The sequence below is a fragment of the Marmota flaviventris genome, chromosome 13, assembly GCF_047511675.1.
Source record: "Marmota flaviventris isolate mMarFla1 chromosome 13, mMarFla1.hap1, whole genome shotgun sequence".
NCBI lineage: Eukaryota > Metazoa > Chordata > Mammalia > Rodentia > Sciuridae > Marmota > Marmota flaviventris.
Window position 1 is genome coordinate 76,939,742 of NC_092510.1, and position 22,166 is coordinate 76,961,907.

At 36.0% G+C, this 22,166-nt stretch overlaps 1 protein-coding gene and 1 pseudogene across 1 annotated transcript; both read right to left on the minus strand.

Moving 5' to 3' along the window:
• Nucleotides 1-967: 967 nt before the first annotated feature.
• On the minus strand, nt 968-1,921 carry LOC114083943 (olfactory receptor 13C3-like). Its single transcript, XM_034635653.2, has one exon. The coding sequence runs from the start codon at nt 1,919-1,921 to the stop codon at nt 968-970; it is 954 nt and encodes a 317-aa protein (XP_034491544.2).
• A 10,393-nt stretch (nt 1,922-12,314) lies between these two features.
• On the minus strand, nt 12,315-13,262 carry LOC114098807 (olfactory receptor 13C3-like; annotated as a pseudogene).
• Nucleotides 13,263-22,166: the final 8,904 nt, after the last annotated feature.

Consider the following 22,166-nt stretch of genomic DNA (forward strand, 5'->3'; position numbering starts at 1 on the left):
CATTCACTAACACCTTTTTTCACTCTTTCTGAGCCTGAGAGAATACCTCAGGCAGATTTGAAATGCTTCTGTTTATTTCTGGTCTGCAGTACCCACCCACCTCTCTCCACTAAACTGGCTTCTCTGCTAGTCTGCATCCTTCAGACCTTCTTAGGCTTTCACTCATCAAGCCAGAAGTCAGACTCTCCTTCCTTTGTAAGCTCTCAAAATCTTAAGGGGCTCTTCTCAGCCTCTTCACTAAGCTTCAGTTGGAATAGTTTCTCTCCTCTCACTGGGACAATAGTGAAATAGCTCCCAACATTCATTTTACACTACATATTTCTTCTGGCCTGATCTCTTTACATAGATATTGGAGGGTTGTCAAGAAGGATGTGATTTATTAATGGGGCAAATTTTACAGAGGGCAACCTGAGTTTAGTAATTATTAGTTTAAAATAAGAGGTGCTAACTATTAACTTTCAGTATTTGATATACAGTCTCAGTTTCAGTTCGGAAATTTGAAGACAGTATGATGCTGGTACTATGTCAATTGTTTTTTTCCAAGTGATTGAAATTATATGACATTAAAAACTGTATTTTACTTATTTATTTCCTACAAGTAAGACAAGTATGGTTTAAAAAGAATGAATATGTCTCCAACTTCATTTAGCTAGAATTGGAGAATTTGTGCTCTTGTCTCCATTTCCAAAGCTTAAAGGTGACTGTTCTCTTCTGATCCACACAGTCCACTGGGAAAACTCTATTTATGCATCACCAAAAATGGGATTCAAATGGGATTCATGATGATTATGAGATTTGGATCATGACATGTTGAAACAGAGTTTGTAGCATATTGTGATTCTCAACCATTCTTGCTGAACAAGGATAATGAAGACAGAATAAAGTATTTCTTCCTAGGATTCTACCAAAATATTCCCATCAATTTTAACATGAGTCCATCTTGTACCTCTTGCATTTTCAGATAGTGTTATTGAATACCTTTTTGGTTTAGCATATGTTTTACAGCAGCTTTAACATCCTTATTCCTCAAGCTATAGATGATAGGATTCAACATGGGGATCACTTCCCCATAAAACAAAGGAATAAGCTTGTCTGAAGTTCGCAACTTGTCTTCCCCATTCAGATCTTGGGACTTGGGTTTTGCATACATAAAGAAGATGGTACCAAAGAATATGATCACCACAGTCAGATGCGCTGAGCAGGTGGAAAAGGCCTTGTGTCTCCCTGTGGCTGAGTTCATTCTCAAGATGGTGTAAAGGATGAACATGTAGGAGAAGAAAATGACCAGCAGTGGGAGAACCAAGAAGATAATATTTGCTATTGACATGGTAATAATATTGAGGGATATATCAGCACAAGCCAGCTTGAGGACAGCTAAGATCTCACAAGTGAAGTGATTGATAATGTTTGTCCCACAGAATGGCAGTCGCATGGCAAGAGAGGTTTGCACAGCTGAATTGATTCCACCAGACAGCCATGATACAGAGGCCATCAGTGCACACACCCTCTTGCTCATGATGATGGGGTACCTCAGAGGGTTACAGATGGCCACATAGCGATCAAAAGCCATCATACCAAGAAGTAAACACTCTGTGGATCCCATGGCAAATACAAAGAACATCTGCAATGTACATCCAGAGAAGGAAATATTTCTTTTCTTTGAGATTAAACTCACCAGTATTGAGGGAACTGAACAAGATGTGTAGCAGATATCCAGGAAGGAAAGGTTGCCCAGGAAGAAGTACATGGGAGTGTGAAGACGGGAATCAAAGATGCTTAATATGATCAGAACACCATTGCCACTGAGAATCACTAGGTACATAATTAGAACCAGAGCCGAGAAACTCATCTCAAATTTGGGGTAACCAGAGAGTCCTAGAAGAATGAATTCTCTCACAAATGTTGCATTTGTCCTATCCATATCCCAGCTTTAGGATGTCAAAGGCAGGTTGGCCTAAATTTTTTTATGGCCAAACTATAAATGTAACAAATTTCTTGAATAAACATTGTAGGATGAAAGAGAGAGTGTTTCAAAAGTGTCATTCAGTTATCTTCAACAGTGTCTGTGCCTAAACTGCAATATCCTGTGACAGGATACTGAGCATTCCTCTGTCCTGTCTTGATTATGTGAAGATATATCTAGAATCCCGTATCTATATGTGAAGATATATCTAGGATCAGAAGCAAATTTGGTAGCAATACTCCTATCAATGAGGACACTCCTATTTGACTTTTCTAAAAGCCCCAGAATATTGCAAGCTATAAACCTGACTACTTCATTTCATCAAGCACAGGAAGAGAAGAGTGGAAAAAGCAAAAGACAACAAAGACTAGAATTTTAACTCCTGATCAACAGGAATTTTCACAATTTAAATCAGGTTTGATTTTTAAGCACATTTCTTAATCTACGTAAAATTCTGAATCTCTTTTGAGTTAAATATGTATTTTCATAAGGGCAACCATTACATCATAGCACGTTGAACCATGTATACAGTAATGTAATATCAGTTCAAAGTTAAAGTTAATTGTTGATTTCACAGAAACAATTCACTCTTTCTATTTAATCGTATAGGACACAAGCACTGTGTAGACTAACTCTTCCTGTGATGGAGAATCTGTGGGAAACAATACCTACACTCTCTCCACATGTTTTCTTTAATGACATAAGAATTATCCTTGATTTATTTGTTTCAGTGAATGTGAGGAAACAATAATAATGAGTAAGTATATTTGCATATATGTATGGCATGTAATACTTCACAAAAGGCAGACAAATATACGCCTTATCCCAAAATTTTTATCAAATGTGAAAGACAGGATATAGCAAAGATTATCCATGCAATAAGTATAAAATGGAGCACTACACTCAGCTTTTTGGCAATGAGATCTAAAATTCTATGTGCTACAACTCAAATAGGTTACTACACATTGTTTTGCCACAGAGCACAGTCGATTTTTTCTCTCTTGATGTAAATATAAATAATCCACTACTTCAGAAGTTCAAATTTTTATGCACATGTTAATCACCTGAGAATTTTGTTAAAACATAAATTCTCTTTTAGTAGGCCTGGAGCAGGTCCTGTGAATTTGCATTTCTAATGAACTTCCACAGGCTGTGATAAAGCAGCTGGTATGAGGACAGCTTTTCAGAAGCAAGATGTCAGTTTCCTTAGTGTGATTGGCAGCTCATCGAGATGTTTTTGATCCCAGTAGATATTCTTTTGCATTATTACATGGACTGATTTAACAACCTGGAAAAAAAAGCCAAAGTGATTATATTTTGCATTGTCCAGTAAACTGCAGAGCCACATATTGTTGCTGTTCAGTATACTACAGAAATGAATATTTTTGAAACACAAATTCATATGAAAGGATAAATCTTTTTGCCAGACATTATTGATAGCCTCATTCAGCAAATTTTAACAATCGATGAAAGGATAGAAAAAGTATGACTCATCACGTCTGCTAATAAAAGTACACAGTTAAGCCAGGGAAAGAGGAAAAGATTTGTGGCACCATTTGATATAGCATATGATGAAATCATAGAGCGTATGATTCAATCATGTGTCCAGGGTGAATTTCATTAGAACTCTCAGAGGGAGGCTAAGGAGAAACAAGTAAAGATAGAATTCTGAAAGAATTTCAAATTTAGGCAGATCTGAAGAAATATATAAAAAAAGAAGAATGTCTGACATTAAAAAGAAAAAAGAAAAAAAAATACCCCAAATAGAAACAGACTGAGCAACATTTAGGATCAGCAGGATCGTAGCACCTGCTTTTCAAACAGGGAGTTTCTGTGGAGGACTGGTGGGAAACACAGCTAAAAGCACATGAGGCTGGTGTATACAAAGCTTCAAAAGTCAGACAAAGAATTTGACAATCTATTTGAGAAGGAAGGAGTCTGTTAGGAGAAACAAAGCACAAAGTGAATGTTTAGACCTGTGATGTTAGCTACCCTCTAAGCTTGACATCACAGGATTCAGTTTATGGGGTTTTTGAGCAGAAATATGACATAAGGAAGTTGAGAGATCTAGATTAATTAGGTTGTCCGTAGTTGCTACCTGCCACATGCACACAAAAATCATCTTTTCATAATCAGCACCATCTTTCAGGTTAACCAGCTCAACTTTCACTCCAATATGCAGTTCATTTTGTGAAGAGAGGTGGGAAAATTTCTCTCCTGTGTGTAATGTCTTGGAGTCAGAAGCCAAACCAGACAGAGAAATTGTCACTTCAGAAATAATTTACAGAACACCAAGTAGAAAGTTTCAACCTTGATGAGAGGCACAGATGAAAGAATATTGGATTCCTACATGAGAGATGAGACCTTTAAATCTCAAACCAATTTTTAATCTTTATTAACTCAGTGTAATACCAGCACTACCCCCCAAATTTCTTAAGTAGAAAAAAAGTCACCAAAATAATTTAGCTCACAGATTCCTATGTATCAGATAGTGCACTTGACATTAGCTCACTTGCTTGAAATCACACAGCTAATGTATCATTAGAGCAAAAATCTAAAACCATTCTCTTTCCACTACTTTCATGCTTGGGAGGTTGCATTAAAATCTTTACAATATATTTACAAAAAAAATGGTTGGTGATACAAATAAATTGAGATAAAGGCAAAACTTAACTGTAAGCAGTTAACAATGGAAAGAAAAAATGGTCACTTTCAAGGTCTTAATGTCTAATCACAGAGGTTTTGGGGAACTTGAGATTGATCATATATCTCAGAACATGACACTTCTTGTGCTATGATTTTATGCTCACTCTATGCTACTTGTTAAGATAAGTCAATATCTTACTGAAGTGGAGTTCAGAATTGGTCAAGGGATGCCATAGATGAGGGACATGAGCACTCTGACTAGCCCACCATGAATACCAAAGGAAGATAACAGCAAGACACTGACTTACCAGAAAGTGTGTCAATGTTCCAGATCCAGCCCTTCTGGGGTACAGGACCAGGGAGCCTGTTGAACTCCTCTTTCAGACAGATGTGACTATGACGCATGTTAGCATGCTAAGCCACTTCTGCACCTGCTCTCTGTTGTCCCATCCCAAGCAGAAACTCCTTCAAGGATCCAGTTTACCTTGAGCCAGACCTGTCATGCTGTCTTTGGTTTTCTTCTGCTCTCAGCACTTTAATTGGGTCACTTTCTATATTGAGAGATAACAAGAGACATGGGAAACCACTTTACTTATTTTGCTCCTTCCTGTACAAATATGGCCTGACCCACTGGCTGCACATAATAGATGAATTTTGACTGAATAGGTATAAGACTTACTTTCTAAATTCTTAAAGAAGTTCCTGCACAGCATTTATGGACTCATGTTCAGCAAAACTTAATAGGCCCACATTGTTCTCTCACTTCTTTCTTTCTATCAGTATTAATAAGTAGATATCTAATAAGAACAAGCTTCAGCACCAAAAAATATATGGCGTCACCTAAGTCACTGGAACACTTATGCTTAACCTAGTGAAAATATTGGGAATTAGTTACAAAACTTCTTAGTTTGAGGTTCTTTTTGTTCTTCTAACATACAGGCTCAGGTTTTCATTTGTACAACAGAGATAGAAATCTCTACCTTACTTACCTCACAATTTGTTTTCAGAGAAATTCAGATACATGCAGAAACTGCTTCATGAATTCACCAAGATGGGACAGATTATAATAATGATAATATTAAACCATAAATCTATTCAGTACTAATAAATTTATATCTATATTGCCTAATTTTTATTCACATCATAAATTCATATTTAGTACTAGTCCAAATTATGAATGAAAACTCATGGTTTCAAGATATTCAGAACTCACCTTTATAAGGATACATTATTTCTACCTAGTATAAGAAATATCTACATTTTCCGTAACATTCATGTCAACTATATGAATTAAGGCCAGGTTCAAGAAATGATGCCCAATTCCATAGACCTGAAGAGTAAATATGTATTGTGCAACAGTTATTATAATTGTTCCCTAATTCCCAAAGCAATTTAAAGTGGTAGTGAGGCATCTGTAAAATGGAGAAATTTCTGATGCGTTGGGGACAATGTCCCACCCACCCAATTAAAAGTGGTGCTGAGAATATACTGTGGCTGAATGATAGCTCAAAAAGAAAACAACATTCTTCTGCACTTGTCACTTTTAGGAGAGGAACTGTTCATCAAAATGTATTGCAAAATGTGAGCGCTTTTTAGTTTAAAATATACCTACTAAGCAAAGTTAATTCAGAGTTTAGTAATTCAAATCATAACTACTAAAATGACACGTTATAATTGAAAAATAACCTAGTTATTATTAATGAAATAAAACAAATATTTAGTATGAATTCAATGCATAATTATTTCACTTTTCAGCTCATTTTCTGCTCATTCTCCTTCAAAAATTTTCCATTCTAGATGCCATCACCAGAGAGAGCCCATACAATAAATAAACTCAAAGACAAATGTGAATCCTTAGGTTAGAGCCACAAAAGTTATTTTATGTCCATAATGAAAGTCTTGGGCATAAGTTCAGATAGGAAGACAGAACATTACCTAAATAAAAATTTTAAATGTCTGCTATGCTAGAGGGTATATATTAATACTTTGATTATTATAGTATTTTTTGAAGAGATGTCACATTTTACTGTAAAACAGTCAGACTCTGGAAAACAAAATATTTACTTTAAAAGCAGGAACAGTATTTATGAATGCACAAATACATTAATGTGCACACATTAAACACACCTGAATACACATGATAATGAACTGTATATGTACTTTAAATAAAAATAGAAATATGTCAAGATTTTTTTCTATTCTAAGATCACAGAAGTTCAGAGTCAGAAACCTATGAAAATCATTAAAAATTTATTTCTAAAGATGAATAAGTATAGGTTATAAAATAAAAATAATATTTCCAAGTAATTATTACTATATGACTTAGGAAGAATTAAAAAAATGTTTTTTCATGCTTCTGAGGAGCTAGATAACAATAACAATGATGCATGTGAATTTTTACCAATTCTCAGAAGATAGCTAGTGGAAAAGTAATACAGTCTGAAAATAAACCCTTAGGGGTCTGAAGGGTCCCTGTGTAGGGCATAAACTGTAAGAAACCTTAATTTATGGACCTGAAGTGAGATGATCAAAGTGGAGCTTGTCTACATGTATCATAAAACTTCTCTTCAGAATTCAGAGAAGGACAGAACCAACAAATGGAAGCCTTTATTCCCTCTTTGGAAGTGGCCTTTTGGGGGCATAAGATGAGAGGGCATGCAGGCATTCAACAGTGCAGCCATGTGTGGAAAAAAAAAATAGGTATCCTGTCTCCTCAAGAGCTGGGAACATACATGCAAGTTCTGCTTGTCAGTAGAAAGGTTAGAGACTAAAAGCAGTTAAGAGCTGTTCATAGAAACTATCCAGAAAAATCCAGAGCTAGCTAGTGCATTACATTGGCCACTGTCTTGTTTCCAGGTGGGCAACAGTAAATCTTGATTGAGAGGAACACTTGTTTTGGATCTAGATTTGCATACCTGGCCAGTTGAGTGACTGCCACTATTAGGCCTAGAGCAAGAGTATGATTTTAATTTGTATGTTGGTTATCTAATTAAGCCACTCCATATGAAATTCAACAATGGCTTGCAAAGCATCACAAAAATAGAGTTATTATATATGACCATCCAAAAAAAAGTAAGCTAATGAAAATTAAAAGCCCATCTTAAAAAACTGGAAGATGATAAGAGACTAAAGGGAAGACTTTGCAAAACTGTGGGAAGAATGTTAAAATATATATGGAATTAAAAGGAAATTAACATTGTATATATTGAACTTTGTGGTTCAGCATAACAATTCTATCCCAGGAAGATAATCTGGAAAAAATAAATGAAGAATGGAAAGAATGGGAAGCAATTGCCAATAAAAGTGGAATCTAGGGGAGCTCTTTGTCATGCTCCATCTAAAGTAGTTTAGAGGATGCTAAACATTAGCATTTGGGGTACATGGTATATGCTCAAATTCTACTCAAGGAATGAGAAGTTAATGGCAAAAACATGATACATGTAGAAGCCATCAGCGACTAAAACATTGGAAAAGACAGTTGCTTAAAATTGGCCTGGGACAAGGTGCAGTGGAGGATACCTATAATCTCAGGGACTCTGAAGGCTGAGGAGGAAGCATCATGAGTTAAAAGCCAGGCTCAGCAAGGGCGAGACACTAAGTCTCAGTGAGACACTGTCTCTAAATAAAATACAAAATAGGTTTAGGGATGTAGCTCAGGAGTTTAGTGCCCCTGAGTTCACTCCCTTGTACAAAAAAAAAAAAAATGGCCTTGCCTGAGAGGTAAAAACTAAACTTTCATAATTCTAATTTTTGTTCTGAAATTTCTTCCTCCATCAGGACCATGTCCTCTACTAATATCTCACACGAGTACACACTCTGGAATCTTGAGTGCTCTGTAAAAGATAACATCTTACTAATTAGAGAAATGCAAATAAAAACTACTCTAAGATTTCATCTCACGCCACTCAAACTAGCAATTATCAAGAATACAGACAACAATAAATGTTGGTGAGGATGTAGAGGGAAAGGCACACTTATAAATTGCTGGTGGGACTGCAAATTGGTGCAACCAATCTAATAAGCAGTATGGAGATTCCTTAGAAAACTTGGAATGGAACCATAATTTGTCCCAGCTGTCCCATTCCTCAGTCTATACCCAAAGGACTTAAAATCTGCATACTGTAGTAACACAGCCACATCCATATTTATAGCAGCTCAATTCACAATAGCTAAACTGTGGAAGAAACCTAGATGACCTTTAATAGATGGATAAAGAAACTGTGATATATATATATATATATATATATATATATTACACACACACAATGGAATATTTCTCAGTATTAAAAGAGAAGAAAATTATGGCATTTGCAGGTAAATGGATGGAGTTGTAGAATACCATGCTAAGAGAAATAAGCCAATCCCCCAAAACTAAAGTCCAAATGTTCTCTCTGATAAGTGAATGCTAATTCATAACAGGGACCGGGAAGCTATGGGAAAAAATGGAGGAACTTTGGGTAAAGAGGAGGGATGGGAGGGAGGCTGCATGGGGGAAGGAAAGATGGTGGAATGAGATGGACATCATTACCCTAGGTACATGTATGAGTGCACATGTGATGTGACAATACATTGTGTATAACCATAGAAATGTAAAGTTGTGCTGCAATTCTGTACAATGAATCAAAATGCATTCTGATGTATATATACCTAATTAAAATATATTAATTAATCAATAACCTTTTTTTAAAGATCCAATTCTTTGCAAATATACAGTACTTACTTTTAAAATGTGACCTCTCTTGAAACTTAGAAAATCAAATAACATCTATCCTGCATTATCTTACAGTAATTATCCAGGGGAATGAAAAATGTTGGATTTCATATGGCTCATGTGCCAATATGGCAGACACCAGTCTTTTCCATCTTTGTCCTATTGCTTCAATGGCAAAGGCATCATTCATATCAGAACTTACAGGTTGCAGTAGATGTATTCTATTGAACAACAATGTGAATGGTAGCAATTGGATTGTTGCCAATTACATATATCCAAATAATTATGCATATCCAAATAATTAATATATTCAGAAGATAACTACATTAAATAATATATTTGGTTGGTTTGGATACTGGAAATTAAACCCAGGGGTGCTTTTACCACTAAGCTATATTCCAAGTCATTTTTAATTTTTAGACAGAGTCTCGTTAAGTTCCTGAAGTTCTCACTAAGTAACTGAGACTGGCAACAAACTTCATATTGAACTTCCTCACCCTCCTAAGTGGCTGGGATTTCAGGCATACACCATTAATCCTGGCAAATAATATGTATAATATGATGCAGTTATGTCATCATATTATACATATACAGAAAGGAGATAAGTGGATATGATTAATGATGAAATGTTTAACTTGTAAATCTGTGTACAGAGTTTATTAAATTGTTCTTTTGCAAAATATTTGAAAATGAACTTTCCCAAGACGTTTGAGAAAAATATACATAAGTATGTAAATATGTCTATGTTATATATACAGAGAAAAAGAGACATAAATGTTTCAGTAAATTCTATTTATTTATTTATTTTAAATTATTGGTTGTTCAAAACATTACAAAGCTCTTGACATATGATATTTCATACATTAGATTCAAAATTCTTATTACAGTGTTTAAGGTAAATAATATGACCTTTATGAACATAATTTTGCCAGAAATAGAAATGTTCATGTCATCTGGTCTATTCATTTCACTTCTTAGAATTGATAAAATTTGTACATTTAAAAGATAAACCCAAGTGCTTATAATACAGCTATTGATAAATCAAAATAAAAACATAATGAATATATGACTCCTAGTTAATCACAAAAATGTTAAAAATGAGTGTTTTGGGAGATGGCTAAAAGTGCAGTACTTTTTCTTTCTTATGCATTGATGTTTTCTGGAAATTTAGAATATATGAATTTATTGGAGATTTTCTGATATTCCAGAGTATGATTTATTTTCCAGTCTGTGAGCTCTCTGATCATTAACATGAGAACAATTGTCTATATCAAAGCCAGATTGCATTCACTCATACATATCTATGGTATATCCCAGAAGGTGATGAGTTCAACCTGATATAAGCTTGCACAGAAGATGCAGATCTTTAGTGTTGTGGGGAAAAATTAAGGTTAGGTGCTAAGGAGTTGGCTAAAACAATGGAAATACTATTATTTTACTGGTCAAAAATCTTATTTAAATAGGTCAAACATTAAACACAACTAAACAAGATCAGATGTAAATATAGGGCCTGCGAAAGAGATGGAGGAGGGGCACCAGATGTTCTAGGGCCATCATTTACATGTTCTTCTTCACGCCTTGTGGGTCAACACCAACAAAGTCCAACAGAGGAGAGAAGCCAGCAGCCAAAGGTGCTCTGCAGTAACAATATTCAGCTCTGTGGGACAGTCACAGCACAGCAGGGTTTAGGGATCACAGTGGGTAGAAACCAGGACTGATCTGCAGGAAGTGGGTTGGCAAAGAGCAGAGAATCTGAGTAGGAGATATAGAGAGGTTGTGTTCTTCCCACAAATAACAAAAAGGAAACTTGAATGGAAAAATGAAGTCAAAGCCCAGCCATCATAATGAGCTAAGAGGCCATGGGAAATCTGGATAGCACAGCCCAAATTTAGCCTGTACTCAACATCAGACTTTTTAATAAGCAATGTACCAAAAATAAATAAATAAATAAATAAAATCATTCTATATTTATCAAGGAATTTCCCTTTATTGTAAAATAACAAGAATTGATCTTCATTGTCCATTCACTAACACCTTTTTTCACTCTTTCTGAGCCTGAGAGAATACCTCAGGCAGATTTGAAATGCTTCTGTTTATTTTTGGTCTGCAATACTCACCCACCTCTCTCCACTAAACTAGCTTCTCTGCTAGTCTGCATCCTTCAGACCTTCTTAGGCTTTCACTCATCAAGCCAGAAGTCAGACTCTCCTTCCTTTGTAAGCTCTCAAAATCTTAAGAGGCTCTTCTCAGCCTCTTCACTAAGCTTCAGTTGGAATAGTTTCTCTCCTCTCACTGGGACAATAGTGAAATAGCTCCCAACATTCATTTTACACTACAGATTTCTTCTGGCCTGATCTCTTTACATAGATATTGGAGGGTTATCAAGAAGGATGTGATTTATATTAATAGGGCAAATTTTACAGAGGGCAACCTGAATTTAGTAATTATTAGTTTAGAATAAGAGGTGCTAACTATTAATTTTCAGTACTTGATATACAGTCTCAGTTTCAGTTCGGAAATTTGAAGACAGTATGATGCTGGTACTATGTCAATTGTTTTTTTCCAAGTGATTGAAATTATATGACATTAAGAACTGTATTTTACTTATTTATTTCCTATAAGTAAGACAAGTATGGTTTAGAAAGAATGAATAATTTCTCCAATTTCATTTAGCCAGAATTGGAGAATTTGTGCTCTTGTCTCCCTGTTTCCAAAGCTTAAAGGTGACTGTTCTCTGCTGATCCACACAGTCCACTAGGAAAACTCTCTTTAGGCATCACCAAGAATGGGATTCAAATGGGATTCATGATGTTTATGAGATTTGGATCATGACATGTTGGAAACAGAGTTTGTAGCAAATTGTGTTTCTCAACCATTCTTGCTGAACAAGGATAATGAAGACAGAATAAAATATTTCTTCCTGGGATTCTACCAAAATATTCCCATCAATTTTAACATGAGTCCATCTTGTACCTCTTGCATTTTCAGATAGTGTTATTGAATACCTTTTTGGTTTAGCATATGTTTTACAGCAGCTTTAACATCCTTATTCCTCAAGCTATAGATGATAGGGTTCAACATGGGGATCACTTCCCCATAAAACAAAGGAATAAGCTTGTCTGAAGTTGGCAACTTATCTTCCCGATTCAGGTCTTGGGACTTGGGTTTTTGCATACATAAAGAAGATGGTACCAAAGAATATGATCACCACAGTCAGTTGAGCAGGTAGAAAAGGCCTTGTGTCTCCCTGTGGCTGAGTTCATTCTCAAGATGGTGTAGAGGATAAACATAGGAGAAGAGAATGACCAGCAATGGGAGAACCAGGAAGGCCATATTTGATATTGATATGGTAATAATATTGAGGGATATATCAGCACAAGCCAGCTTGAGGACAGCTAAGATCTCACAGGTGAAATTATTGATAATGTTCTTCCCACAGAAAGGCAGTCGTATGGCAAGAGAGGTTTGCACAGCTGAATTGATTCCACCAGACAACCATGATACAGAGGCCATCAATATACACACCCCCTTACTCATGATGATGGGGTACCTCAGAGGGTTATAGATGGCCACATAGGGATCAAAAGCCATCATGGCAAGGAGAAAACATTCTGTGGATCCCATTGCAAATCCAAAGAACATCTGTACTGAATATCCAGAGAAGGAAATGTTTCTTTTCTTTGAGACCAATCTCACCAATCCTGAAGGAATAGTGGATGATGTGTAGCAGATATCCAGGAAGCAGAGGTTGCCCAGGAAGTAGTATGTAGGAGTGTGAAGATGAGACTCAAAGATGCTTGCTGTGATCAGAACACCATTTCCACTTAGAATCACTAGGTATATAATTAGAATCAGAGTAAAGAAAATGAGCTCTAGTTTCGGATAACAAGAGAGTCCCAGAAGAATGAATTCTGTCAAAAATGTCTGATTTATCTTATTCATGTCCCAGCTTTCACAATGTCAAAGGAACTTCCAACACAAAATCTTTTCAGGGTCAAGCAAAAAATATAAAATATATCTTTAGAATCATTTTTCTAGGGTGACAGAGTGCTTCAATAGTGTCATTCAATTATCTTCCACAGAGTACCTAAAATATGATACCAAGATATTGAGAGTTTCTCTGTCATATTTCTAATATCTGAAGATTTATCTAGGATCAGAATCAAATTCAGAAGCAACTTTTCTTACTATGGACAACACTGTCTGTTGACTTTTCAAAAGCCCTAGAATATTACAGACAACGAACCTGACTACTTCATTTCGTCAATCCCAGTGAGAACAGTGGGGAAGGCCAACTATAATAAAGAATAGAATTCCAAGAAAATTTATAAAAGCAACATTCAAAATTTTAAAGCAGGTTTGTTAAATTTAAGTATATTTATTTGTCTACCTAAAATTTTACTCTCTTTTCCATCAGATAAATGTGTATTTTAAAAGGGCAACCATTTAACCACAGCAAATTGAACCTCATATTTGGCAATTTAACATCTGTTCAAAGATGAAGTTAACTGTTGATCTCATAGAAGCATCCCACTCTTACTCTTTCATTTTTCTTGAACACAATCATTGCATAGATCAGCTCTGGGCATACGTGATGGAGAATAAAACATAGTCTCTCTTCATTTGTTTTATTCTGTGACTTAAGTGTTGTCCATGATGATTTATTTGTTTATATAAACCTAAGAAAATGGTTATCATGCTTAAATATATATATATATATATATATATATATATATATATATATATATATGCATTGAACATAATACTTTATCAAAAGCAAACAAATTTATCATATGACCAGCTATCCCACTCTTGGTACTTATCCAAAAGGAATATAATCAGCATACTATAGTGATACATACATATCAATATCTATAGCAGTGGAATGTACAATAGCCAAGTTATGTAACCACCCGCAGTACCTGTCACCAGACAAATGGGTGAACAAAATGTGGTGTATAAACAATGGAGTTTTACTAAGCCAAAAAGAAGAATGAAATATGTCATTTGCAGGTTAATGAACATAATTGGGAAACATCATGCTAAGTGAAATAGCCCAGACTCAGGAAGTGAAGGGCTGGATTTTTTTCTCATATCCTAAATTAGAGAGAAATAAGGAATTATTAAAAAGGGGGGTGGGTGGAAATCTTGGGAAAATAAAAAGGGAAACAGTAGAATGGAGGGGAAAGATTGTGGAGAGAGAGAAGGGATGGAAATATGGAAGAACTGTGAAATGAAGTTCATCAAATTATACTATGTGTATATGTAAATATATTACAATGGATTCTACTTTTATATAAAACAATAATATACCATTTTTTAAAAAAATTAAAAACAGAAAATAAGTAGAGAGAAGACCAGTAGAGTAGTGAACGCATATTGGGAAGGAAGGAGTAGAAGGAAAGGGGAAGTAATAGGAATTGAAATGGAGAAAATTTTGTTATATGCATTTATAAATGTGTCAAAATAAACCTCTCTATTATATATGACTATAATGTATAATAATTTTTTTTAATTTGAAAGACAAAATCTGTCCAAAGTTATTGGGCCTATAGATAGTAAGTGAAATATGTAGCTCAGAGTTGTATTTTTGTTTTGTTTTTCTATTTTCATATGTTCATTGGTACATTATTGTTACATTTGTGCATGTACAAATAGGTTAAAAGAAATCCCATTTGCACAAATATAAAAATAAAATAAAACAATAAAATTTGGCCAATATCATTTCCCCAGCTGAAGCTCACTTCTTTGGCAATAGTCTACTAGAGCTCTATGAACTATACAAAAATTATTACACCTTGTTTTCATACCAAATACAAGCTGAATGTTTTTGCTTTGAAAACTGAAGAATCAACTATTCCACTCTTTTAAATATTTGTATGCATATAAATGTCCTGAGGACCTTGTTAATATAATTCTCTTTTGGAAGGCCCTGTACCAAGATATTTATATGATACCAAGATATTGAGAGTTTTTCAGTCATATTTCTAATATCGGAAGATTTAGCTAGGATCAGGGCCTGTGAGTCTGAATTTCTAATTAAAAAAAAAATGAGCTTGGTTTGGAACAAAAAAAGAGAGAAATGGAATGTCCTCAAAAAGAAAACAGTTTGAACAATATCTAAGTATGGAAGTGTTGCTGTGTGATTTCTTTTCAGATAGAAACTGCTGTGTGAAAAGCTGGCATTGAAGAGAAGCATGAGGAAGGTATACCTAAGGACTTGAAGGTCAGGCAGAGAAACTGATAGTCCTCTTTAGAAGAAAGGTCCCATTATTAGAAAAAAAGCACACAGTGAGTGCTTAGACACAGTGGCTTTCACTGTCCTTCTGACACCATGCAATGTAATTTCTAAAGTTTTTGACCAGATAAGTGAAACAAAGATGTTCAGATTAATTAGGTAATCAGCAATTCCCTCCTGCCACATGCACACATAAATCATCTTTCATAATCACCACCAATTTTCAGGATAACCAGCTCAACTTAAACTCTAACACTCAGTTTATCATACGGAGAGGTAGGAAAACTTCTCTGCAGTGTGTATTGTGGTGAAGCCACAAGTCAAACTAGACAGAGACATTCTCACTTTAGAAATTATTTAAAGAGATCAAGTAGAAATTTTCATCTTTGAATAGAGACACACATAAGAAAATATCAAAGTTACAAAAGAGATGGGAGAAAATTGAGCCTCAAACCAATTTTTAGTTTATGTCCTTTCAGCTTAAGATCAAAATGATCCTCAAAATTATAAGTGAAAAAAAATTCACTGAGATAACGTAGATCACAACTCCTATGTGCCACACTGTGCATGATCTTACTTTACTTGCCTACGATGACATTACCAAAAATTAAGCAGAAGCAAAATCAAGAATCCATTCTCTTTCTACTACTTTCATGACTAACAGGCAGCATTAAAATCTACGCAGAAACCATGTATAAATAACAGAATGGTTGGTGAGTACCACAAATAAATTGAGATCATATAGGAAAAACTTAACTGTACTCAGTTATCAGTGGAAAGAGAATGGTTAGGTATAAATTTTTAATCAAAAGAATGTTCTAAAACTCGGATCCAACATGGTGGCCCGCGCGGAGAGATCAAGTCTCTGACCTCTTCAGCTGCGCGGGCATAGGGAGTCTTAAACCGTCTAAATGCTGTTTGCTCAGGATCACTAGGCAATGCTGAGCTGACGTGGATCTGGGGCGAACAGTCTGGGCCTCTCAGAACATACATGGAGCCCGGATCGGCTGAATTCAAGCTCCTGTTCGCCTGCGTCTCGCAGACAAACCATTGTGACTCAGCACTAAACGATCCCGCTGAAACAACTGGTCAGGCTTTCTGAACCTGCGGAGGTTAATACCAACCGAGCCTTCATAGGCAGTGGCCACAGGATTGAGACGGGGCTTGGGAGAGCCAGTCAGGACACATCCGTTGCATTGGTCACCTGGCAAAGGAAACGAACTGTCACCATTTGCATGGGATACCACCATGGCAGAGAACTGACGTCACCAGAATGTGGTGGAGGAGATAACTTCATTGAAACTGGTGGTGACAGGTGTGTAACCCCCTAGCCTTCCCTGTCCACACAGCAGGGAAAACTTAAGGGCCCCTCCCAGCTCTCCTGTGAGCACGATAGTCAGACCGAGCGAATCAGGAGTGGCACGGGACCCGCGGCGCGGAACCCATGGCGTGGAACCCCCGGCTACCGCTCCCACCAGTGCTGACAACTGAGGTCTCTTGCACCAGCTACCGGGGGTGTGGCTACCAGAGGGCAAGCAAAATACGCTAAGGGTTCTAAGCCCCAAGCTCCACAAACTTAGGGTCTGAGGGAATGGCAAACAGGGAAAGTGTGTCCAGTCGTTCAAGAAAATAGGGCTCCAGGGAGCAGCAGACCTGGTGTATAGCCAGTATTGTGGTGAGCGTCACCTGTGAATGGGGCCTGGCTTGAGGAAAAGTGGGGAAGTGACTAGACACAAGAAAAGGCCCTAGGCACTCAGGATTGGAGACCCGCCCAATCTGGGAGGAGGAGATGCTGCACAGTGATTGGTTCCCGCGTATTGAGAGGAGAAGCTTGGCCCCATGGGCACAGCTCCACCTAATGGAAGAGAAGTTAATCAAACTCTAAGACTGCATTTATTATTTTTTTTTTTTATTATTTGGGTTTTTTTATTTTTTAATTTTTTTAATTTTTTTTATTTTTAATAGTTTTTTTATTATTTTTTAAATTTTTTTCTTTTTATATTTTCTATTTTTTTCTTTTGTCTTTTCATTTCTTTTCAATTTCCTTATTCCCCCTTCCTTGAATTCTACCTGCTTATGCTCATTCTCTTTAGTGACTTCTTCCCTTCCCTTCTAATACCTTTCCTCCCAAGCATCAAATAAATTTATATGAGTAAACAGTAACTCAGCAGTCAAACAGAACAAGAAGTAACATAAAAGAAACAAATAAGCATCTTTATCAGGAGATAGAGATTATAAAAAAAATCAAACAATAATTCTAGAAATAAAGGAAACTATAAACCAAATTAAAAACTCAAATGAGAGTATCACTAACAGAGTGGAGCAAGTAGAAGCCAGAACATCAGATAATGAAGACAAAATATATCATCTTGAAAAGAGTCTAGCCAACTCAGAAAGGCTGGTAAAAAATCATGAGAAAAACATCCAAGAGATATGGGATAACATAAAAAAAACAAACTTAAGAGTCATCAGGATAGAGGAAGGTATAGAGGCTCAAACCAAGGGAATGAGCAACCTGCTGAATGAAATAATTATAGAAAACTTTCCAGAAATAAAAAAGGAAACGGTTGTACAAATTGTAGATGCATACAGGACACCGAGCATACAAAATCACAGTAGACCAACGCCAAGACACATTGTTATGAAGATATCCAATATACAGAACAAAAAGAAAATATTAAAAGCTACAAGAGAAAGGAGGCAGATTACATTCAGGGGTAAACCAATAAGGTTAACAACGGATTTTTCATCACAGACACTGAAAGCGAGAAGATCCTGGAACAACGTATTTCAAACACTGAAAGACAATGGATGCCAACCAAGAATTTTGTATCCAGCAAAATTAAGCTTCAGGTACAACAACGAAATAAAAATCTTTCATGATAAACAAAAGTTAAAAGAATTTGCAGCCAGAAAACCAGCATTGCAAAGCATCTTGAGCAAAACACTACACAAGGAAGAAATGAAAAACAATAACCAAAACCAACAGTGGGAAGTACCTCAGTAAAGACAGAGGGTGGGGGTAAAGCTAATCATGGAGAACCAAACCAAATTAAAAAAAAAAAAGATAAATAATCAAACATGGCTGGCAGTACAAACCATGTATCAATAGTAACTCTAAACGTTAATGGCTTAAACTCTCCAATAAAGCGACATAGGCTGGTAACATGGATTAAAAAAACAAATCCAACAATATGCTGCCTCCAGGAGACACATCTGATTGGAAAAGACATACACAGGCTGAAGGTGAAAGGTTGGGAAAAAATATACCACGCACACGGTCTACGTAAGCAAGCAGGGGTGGCCATTCTCATATCGAATAAAATCGACTTCAAGACTAAATTAATCAAAAGGGATAAGGAAGGACATTATATACTGTTAAAAGGAACCATTCACCAACAAGACATAACAATTATCAATATTTATGCACCAAATAACGGTGCTGTGACGTTCATAAAACAAACTCTCCTCAAGTTCAAGAATCAAATAGACCACAACACAATAATCATGGGTGACTTCAACACACCTCTCTCACCATTGGACAGATCCTCCAAACAAAAGTTGAATAAAGAAACTATAGAACTCAATATCACAATCAATAACCTAGACTTAACTGACATATATAGAATATATCAACCATCATCAAGAGGATATACTTTTTTCTCAGTAGCACATGGATCCTTCTCAAAAATAGACCATATATTATGCCATAGGGCAACCCTCAGTAAATATAAAGGAGTGGAGATAATACCATATATTTTATCTGATCATAATGGAATGAAACTGGAAATCAATGATAAAAGAAGGAAGGAAAAATCCTACATCACATGGAAAATGAACAATATGTTACTGAATGATCAATGGGTTACAGAAGACATAAAGGAGGAAATCAAAAAATTCTTAGAGATAAATGAAAATACAGACACAACATATCGGAATCTATGGGACACAATGAAAGCAGTTTTAAGAGGGAAATTCATCGCCTGGAGGTCATTCCTCAAAAAAAGAAAAAAACCAACAAATAAATGAGCTCACACTTCATCTCAAAGCCCTAGAAAAGGTAGAGCAAAACAACAGCAAATGTAGCAGAAGGCAAGAAATAATTAAAATCAGAGCGGAAATCAATGAAATTGAAACAAAAGAAACTATTGAAAAAATTAACAAAACTAAAAGTTGGTTCTTCAGAAAAATAAATAAGATCGACAGACCCTTAGCCATGCTAATGAAGAGAAGAGAGAGAACTCAAATTACTAACATACGGGATGAAAAAGGCAATATCACAACAGATGCTACAGAAATACAGAAGAAAATTAGAAATTATTTTGAAAATCTATATTCCAATAAAATAGGAGATAGTGAAGACATTGATAAATTTCTTAAGTCATATGATTTGCCCAGACTGGGTCAGGAGGATACACACAATTTGAACAGACCAATACCAATGGGTAAAATAGAAGAAGCAATCAAAAGACTATCAACCAAGAAAAGCCCAGGACCGGATGGGTATACAGCGGAGTTTTACAAAACATTTAAAGAAGAATTAATACCAATACTTTTCAAGTTATTTCAGGAAATAGAAAAAGAGGGAGCTCTTCCAAATTCATTCTATGAAGCCAACATCACCCTGATTCCGAAACCAGACAAAGACACTTCAAAGAAAGAAAACTACAGACCAATATCTCTAATGAACCTAGATGCAAAAATCCTCAATAAAATTCTGGCGAATCGGATGCAAAAACACATCAAAAAAATTGGGCACCATGATCAAGTAGGATTCATCCCTGGGATGCAAGGATGGTTCAATATACGGAAATCAATAAATGTTATTCACCACATCAATAGACTTAAAGATAAGAACCATATGATCATCTCGATAGATGCAGGAAAAGCATTTGACAAAGTACAGCATCCCTTTATGTTCAAAACATTAGAAAAACTAGGGATAACAGGAACTTACCTCAACATTGTAAAAGCTATCTATGCTAAGCCTCAGGCTAGCATCATTCTGAATGGAGAAAAATTGAAGGCATTCCCTCTAAAATCTGGAACAAGACAGGGATGCCCTCTATCACCACTTCTATTCAATATAGTTCTCAAAACACTGGCCAGAGCAATTAGACAGACGAAAGAAATTAAAGGCATAAAAATAGGAAAAGAAGAACTTAAATTATCACTATTTGCAGTTGACATGATTCTATACCTTGCAGACCCAAAAGGGTCTACAAAGAAACTATTAGAGCTAATAAATGAATTCAGCAAAGTGGCAGGATATAAAATCAACACGCATAAATCAAAGGCATTCCTGTATATCAGTGACAAATCCTCTGAAATGGAAATGAGGACAACCACTCCATTCACAATATCCTTAAAAAAAAATAAAATACTTGGAAATCAACCTAACAAAAGAGGTGAAAGACTTATACAATGAAAACTACAGAACCCTAAAGAGAGAGACAGAAGAAGATCTTAGAAGATGGAAAAATATACCCTGTTCATGGATAGGCAGAACTAACATCATCAAAATGGCGATATTACCAAAAGTTCTCTATAGGTTTCATGCAATGCCAATCAAAATCCCAACGGCATTTCTTGTAGAAATAGAGAAAGCAATCATGAAATTCATATGGAAAAATAAAAGACCCAGAATAGCAAAAACAACTCTAAGCAGGAAGTGTGAATCAGGCGGTATAGTGATACCAGACCTCAAACTATACTACAGAGCAATAGTAACAAAAACAGCATGGTACTGGTACCAAAACAGGCGGGTGGACCAATGATACAGAATAGAGGACACAGAAACCAATCCACAAAACTACAACTATCTTATATTTGATAAAGGGGCTAAAAGCATGAAATGGAGGAAGGATAGCATCTTCAACAAATGGTGCTGGGAAAACTGGAAATCCATATGCAACAAAATGAAACTGAATCCCTTTCTCTCGCCATGCACAAAAGTTAACTCAAAATGGATCAAGGAGCTTGATATCAAATCAGAGACACGGCATCTGATACAAGAAAAAGTTGGCTACAATCTACGTACTGTGGGGTCGGGCTCCAAATCCCTCAATAGGACACCCATAGCACAAGAGTTAATAACTAGAATCAACAAATGGGACTTACTCAAACTAAAAAGATTTTTCTCAGTAAAAGAAACAATAAGAGAGGTAAATAGGGAGCCTACATCCTGGGAACAAATCTTTACTCCTCACACTTCAGATAGAGCCCTAATATCCAGAGTATACAAAGAACTCAAAAAATTAAACAATAAGAAAACAAATTACCCAATCAACAAATGGGCCAAGGACCTGAACAGACACTTCTCAGAGGAGGACATACAATCAATCAATAAGTACATGAAAAAATGCTCACCATCTCTAGCAGTCAGAGAAATGCAAATCAAAACCACCCTAAGATACCATCTCACTCCAGTAATATTGGCAGCCATTATGAAGTCAAACAACAAGTGCTGGCGAGGATGTGGGGAAAAGGGTACACTTGTACATTGCTGGTGGGACTGCAGATTGGTGCAGCCAATTTGGAAAGCAGTATGGAGATTTCTTGGAAAGCTGGGAATGGAACCACCATTTGACCCAGCTATTCCCCTTCTT

Excerpts from the sequence above, each read along its gene's own strand:
- LOC114083943 (XM_034635653.2), bottom strand. The coding sequence starts at position 1,921 with ATGGATAGGACAAATGCAACATTTGTGAGAGAATTCATTCTTCTAGGA.